The sequence below is a fragment of the Colobus angolensis genome, unplaced genomic scaffold (genome assembly GCF_000951035.1).
Source record: "Colobus angolensis palliatus isolate OR3802 unplaced genomic scaffold, Cang.pa_1.0 Scaffold51, whole genome shotgun sequence".
Classification (NCBI taxonomy): Eukaryota; Metazoa; Chordata; class Mammalia; order Primates; family Cercopithecidae; genus Colobus; species Colobus angolensis.
Window position 1 is genome coordinate 13273004 of NW_012118599.1, and position 5507 is coordinate 13278510.

The window sequence follows — 5507 nt, forward strand, 5'->3', positions numbered from 1 at the left end:
GGCCTCCCAAAGTGCTGGGATTACAGGCTTGAGCCACTGCGCCCAGCCGGGTAATACTTTAATTAAAAGATGTGTTGTTTTTTAAAGCTAGTCTCCTGATCAAAACCTGGTCTCACAGAATTGTAGGGACTAATCATAAATGGACTCAGAAAAATAAGATATTATAAGGCAAAGAATATCCACAGTATTATTTCATCTTGCCAAATGTAAACAATGCTTATCTCTGGATTTTAGATGACATTTATTTTCTTTTCACTTTATATATTGTTTCATTTTTCTACAAAGATCACATGTTACCTGTTATAGTTGTTTTTTAAAATAAAATTTGGTTATGATAAGTTAAGATAAGATAATGAGAAGAGGGTTGGCATTCAAATGCTTTAGCTCACTATGTCCAAAGCAAGCCCTGGGTGGGGCTCTGTTGCTGCCTTTGTCTCTACCAGATTCCTGGAAGTTGGAAATGGGTGAAGAAACAGGGGATGCAGTACAAACACAGAAGGTCATCTATACAGAGGTCATCTATACATCCATAAGCTCAAGGTCATCTATACAGAGCAAACTTGGAAGATATAGGGAGAGTCAAAGCTTTCTTGATCCTGGCTGGGACACCTAGACCTACACCCCACTAAGACCCTCTGCTTCACTCCTAATCCACGTGTCAGTCTCTACCACCTTGATTGACTTTTCTTTTAAGTTTCACCTTCACCAGGTTTACCTTTGCTAAATGAGATGTTTTAATGTACCCCAATGCTGCATTTCTCCTGTTCTCCCCGTCTATGATGATGCCACTCAAACTTTCCATACAGCAGCTGCTCTGCATCCTCCTAGCCTACTAGGGTGATGGTCCTAACTGGATGATGGGCTCATCTCCCACTCATCAGAAAACATCCTATGTCATTTAATAAGCTTGATTTTTCCCATCTATGAATCAGAGATGGATAACTAGAAAATCCCTCTTCAGGCTTATTACGGAAGGTGGAAATTATCCTCCCAAGTGGAAGAACTGAGTTGTGAATGATTTTCCTTTCCTATGGAGCTCCAGAGGAACATCCTATATGTCCCACAAATCTAAAAGAGGAAAAACTGGGCAGCTGTATTTTCTCTTTGGTACCATAAGCTTCCTCACAACACAGGTGAGTCCAGCTTGTGAAAGGAGTCATCTCCATAACTGCTCTATTAACTAGCTTATGTTTATTGAGCACTTTTGTTTTGTTTTGTTTTTGAGACGGAGTTTCACTCTTGTTGCCCAGGCTGGAGTGCAATGGTGCAATCTTGGCTCACTGCAACCTCCGCCTCCCGGGTTCAAGCGATTCTCCTGCCTCAGCCTCCCAAGTGTCTGGGATTACAGGTGCCCACCACCACACTCACCTAATTTTTGTATTTTTAGTAGAGATGAGATTTCACCATGCTGGTCAGGCTGTTCTTGAACTCCTGACCTCAGGTAATCCACCCGCCTCAGCCTCCCAAAGTGCTGGGATTACAGGCATGAGCCACCACACCCAGTCGATCACTTATGTTTTATCACATCTAATTTTCAGGGTCTAGTCCTCCCCTAGGCCCTATAAAATAGATTCTACTCATTCATTCAACAAGTATATATTGTACTCTTATTATGTGTCAGGAACTATACTAAGTGCTGGAGATGTGAGAGTCAACAGAAAACAATGTTCCTGCCTTCATGGAGCTTACAGTCTGGTGAGAAGACACATACAAAACAAACATAAAACTGAAATTGTCCCAAGCACTAAGATAGAGAGGCATCTGGTGCTGAGAATGGGCAGTCAAGCAAATAAGGAAATAAGGTTTGAGGTAAGCTCTAAGAAATAAGTAGATGCTAACTAGACAACTAAAGAGTAGACAAAGGAAACAGCTTGTGCCAAGGCCCTGGGGCTAGAGAGAGGTCAAAGTACATGCAAATCAAAGATCAGTGTGGCAGTGGTCAGGGAAGAAGGTGGTCAATTCTATCCATGGTCTGCCTGATATCCTATACTCCAGAGCCAAAGTTCCTAACCATTTCAGCCTCTCCTGTAGAGGTCTAGCCCAGTCACAGAAGCTGAAAGTCCACAGCTGACGTGCAGTGAAGAGAAAACTTTAAAGACTTAGGTAGGGGTGTTGCGTGCGATTTTCCTAAGAAAGCCTTCCAGGAAACGAATGTAACCTTGAAGATTTGCAGGCATTGGCAGACAGGAGCTAGAAGACCTCCCCTAGATCCTTAACACGAAATGTAGGCTTGACGCAGAAGCCTCTCTTCTTACCCCAAAGCAGACAGGTGAGAGAAGTAACGTGACAGGAGTAAGCGAACTACAACCCCGCCCCCGCCGTTCCTGCCCCACCACTGCGGCGGCGCGCGCCACCTTCCGGAAGCGGAAATGGACAAGAGGTCAGGGTAGGTTTCTCAAGATGGCGGCCTTCAAGGGTCTGTTGTCCGCCTGTGGGCGGCTTTTCCGTGGGCTCCTAGCGGGCCCGGCAGCGACCAGCTGGTCTCGGCTTCCAGCTCGCGGGTTCAGAGAAGGTGAGTCATACGTACCAGCAACCTCCTGAAATTGAGAAGAGCGGCGGAGATTGCTTCTGCCAGCCCCGGTGCGCCCCTTCCTCCCTTTCCTTCGTGCGATTCTGAAACTTAGGAGGTACCGGCTCCCCAGGCGTGCTTAAAAGCCCCTTCCAGACCCTGGTGCCTTATCTTGATCTCCTGCCCCTTGTGAGTATCCTCACGAGACCGAGGAGGACGAAGAGAAAAGCCTGCTTACTTAGCAGGAACAGAAAAGAAACCCCTCCCAAGGTTCAGAAAAGTTTTTGGAAAGGGTTTTCATGTTAATTCTCCCTTCTATATTCTCCGAATCGCAGTCTCTTTTATTAAAGAGTCTCTGGATCACGAAGGAAGGCCATCTGGGTACCTCCCCAGAGCCTCCCTTTCCACTTTCTCTTCTCAAAATGCTGTGATCTGATGGCGGCTTTCTCTGCCCGGGCCGCTAGTCTCCCTGTGAAGGGGAGGCCAAAGTGGAAAGGCCATTGAATAGCTGAGACACAGGCAAACGCAGAATGGCAGTTCAGCTTTTCATTAATCTTAATCTGGGAAAGCGGCCTGAGTCGAGCATCAACTGAGAGCTTACTGAATGCCAAGTGCTATGCTTCAAGCTGTGAAGGAATTCTGGAGACAGAAAATACAGCCTTTTTTCTGAAAAGCTTAGGTTCTAATGAGATTATGTATATGCACACTCCAATAAATGCAAGTTAGCCTTTTACGTGATGAAGTACAGGGAGACTCAGTTACTGGAAACAGCAAACCCAGTTGGAAGTTTTCATAAAGAGGATGTGTCTTGAGCAGGCTCACAAAAGGATGGAATCTGGCGGAGAGTGAAACGGTCTTTTAGGACATAGCCTTCCTTTGTGTACTCCTGGAAGCAGGAAAGGATGAGTGATGTGCAAAAGAAGAGATGTGGGGTTTTTTGAGGATCTGGCATAGTATTGGGCAGCATATCCTTTAACGAAAGCTGAGAAGTATCCAGTGGAAAAGAGTGATCATTGTTGTCAGAGGGAGCAGAAAAGTCTAAAAAGAAGAGCCTAATGAAGGGGCCATTGGATTTGTCTCAGAAGAGGTCTGTTTGTAGCTTTCAAGCAATTTCAATAGAGTGGCAAACAAGGAATCCAGTTTGGAGAATTGAAAGAGATAGTTGATGAAGAAATGGAAATAGCAGATATGTTTGAAGAATTCAGCCCGTAAGGGGAGTATTTGCTAGAAAAAAAAAGTCTGGATACTGCCTGGTTAACTTATCCATTAGTAGACCCATTAATAAAGACACTAAAGAAATCATGCAGATGATAGAAAGAATTTGGATGTTTCATCTGTTCCCATGCTGCAAAATAGGCACATCTCCATACCATTTTGGGGGAGTCTACCAAGTGTCAAACACTATTGGCTACAATTTGCATATTCTTTTGAAATTCAGAGTTGAGGCAGATTTTGCTATCCAGAAAAAAAGGCAAGAGGAATTGTTTTGTTTTAATAACGAATATTTGAAATGAGTCTTAAAGAATGTTTTCAGTTGGAGAGTTTGTGAAATGATGGACTGTAAGCCAGGTACAGTGGTACATATCTTTAATGCCAGCACTTTGGGAGGCCAAGGTGGGAGGATCACTTGGGCTCAGAAATTGGAGTCTAACCTGGGTGACATAGTGAGAACCCCTACCTCTTTAAAAACACGAAAAATTGATCAAATGGGTCTCTGAAGGCCTTCATCTAAATGTTAGGTTGAATTAATGTGATTCTACATGAAGGCACTGCTATATTCTGTATTCTTAAGAATCACCTGTCTTCAAAGCTTTTAAATGAAAACGTTTTATTTTGCTATTCTATCCATTATTTGTAAGGCATAAAGTATTGTACATATAGCTAATTTTGACTAGTCTAAGCTGGTATATGTGACACTCAAACAATATTGTACACATAGAATTTAAATGTGTGGGAAAGAAGCTGGGTCTCTTGCTGAAAATATTCAAGCATCTTACTTTTCGAAGTATCAGATAATAATACATGATTTTAGTCAGCTTATGAGGACTGAGCACCAATTTTCCTGTCTATGAAAACTTTCAGTCTAAAGTGTCAACTGGGGGCGGGCAGTTTTGTCCCCCAGGAACAATTGGCCATGTCTGCAGACATTTTTGGTTGTCACAACTGGTACTACTGGCATCTGGGGGGTAGAGGTGAGGGATGCTGCTAAACATAATGCACAAGTCAGTTCCGCACAACAAAGAACCTTCTGGCCCAAAATGGCAGTCCTGCTGCTGTTGAGAAAGCCTGGTTTAAAGTTTGACCAGAGAGATACACAAAACCAAAAAAAGATTATTATGGAAAAAGCAAGACTGAAGGAGGACAGAAATAGGAACTGTGACTTACTGTGCCTGCTTCAAATACTGTGCTAGGTTTTCCACATACATTTATTCAGTTTTCTCAAAAACACCTTAAAGGTGGATATTAACTGTCCTCATTTTTATAAATGAGGAAATGCAGTCCCAAGGGGTTTAATAGCTTGCCCAGCATCACATGTCTAATAAGTCATGGAGTTGGAAGTAGAGCCAGCCCTCTTCCCTCTCCACCAGTAACATCACCTTGGTATTCCATGGCAGGGCCTTCCGTATTGTTCCCTCCTTCCCTGAAAGCTCTTAGCAGTTAACTTGCCAAAGACCATTTAGTGCCTTTATGGTTGGCACTGCCAGATTTAGCAAAGACTATATTGGATCTCATTCCTCCCTTATCCCTCTTAGAGTCCTTGTGAAGGAAATGTATTTAAAATAAAATTTAAAAAAAATTATATAAATTAAGTCATGATCTATCAGCCACTTAGAGAAGGGTATATTGAATTGAGCAAAGGCCAAAGGGAATTTGCTTCATCTCTTTCAGTCAGTTAAGAAGGCCTTCTGGGCCGGGCGCGGTGGCTCAAGCCTGTAATCCCAGCACTTTGGGAGGCCGAGATGGGCGGATCACGAGGTCAGGAGATCGAGACCATCCT

At 43.5% G+C, this 5507-nt stretch overlaps 1 protein-coding gene across 4 annotated transcripts in view; it reads left to right on the forward strand.

The window, feature by feature from the left end:
• The first annotated feature begins 2261 nt into the window (after positions 1 to 2261).
• MRPS18A (mitochondrial ribosomal protein S18A) overlaps positions 2262 to 5507 on the forward strand; it is a 17869-nt gene continuing 14623 nt past the window's right edge. The window contains exon 1 of one of the 4 annotated variants that reach the window (XM_011960352.1): positions 2262 to 2512. In XM_011960352.1, coding sequence (XP_011815742.1) covers positions 2401 to 2512 — 112 coding nt within the window. In that variant the 5' untranslated portion in view covers positions 2262 to 2400. The remainder of the gene's footprint in view (positions 2513 to 5507) is intronic. The other 3 variants (XM_011960354.1, XM_011960351.1, XM_011960353.1) reach the window with 3 other exon arrangements.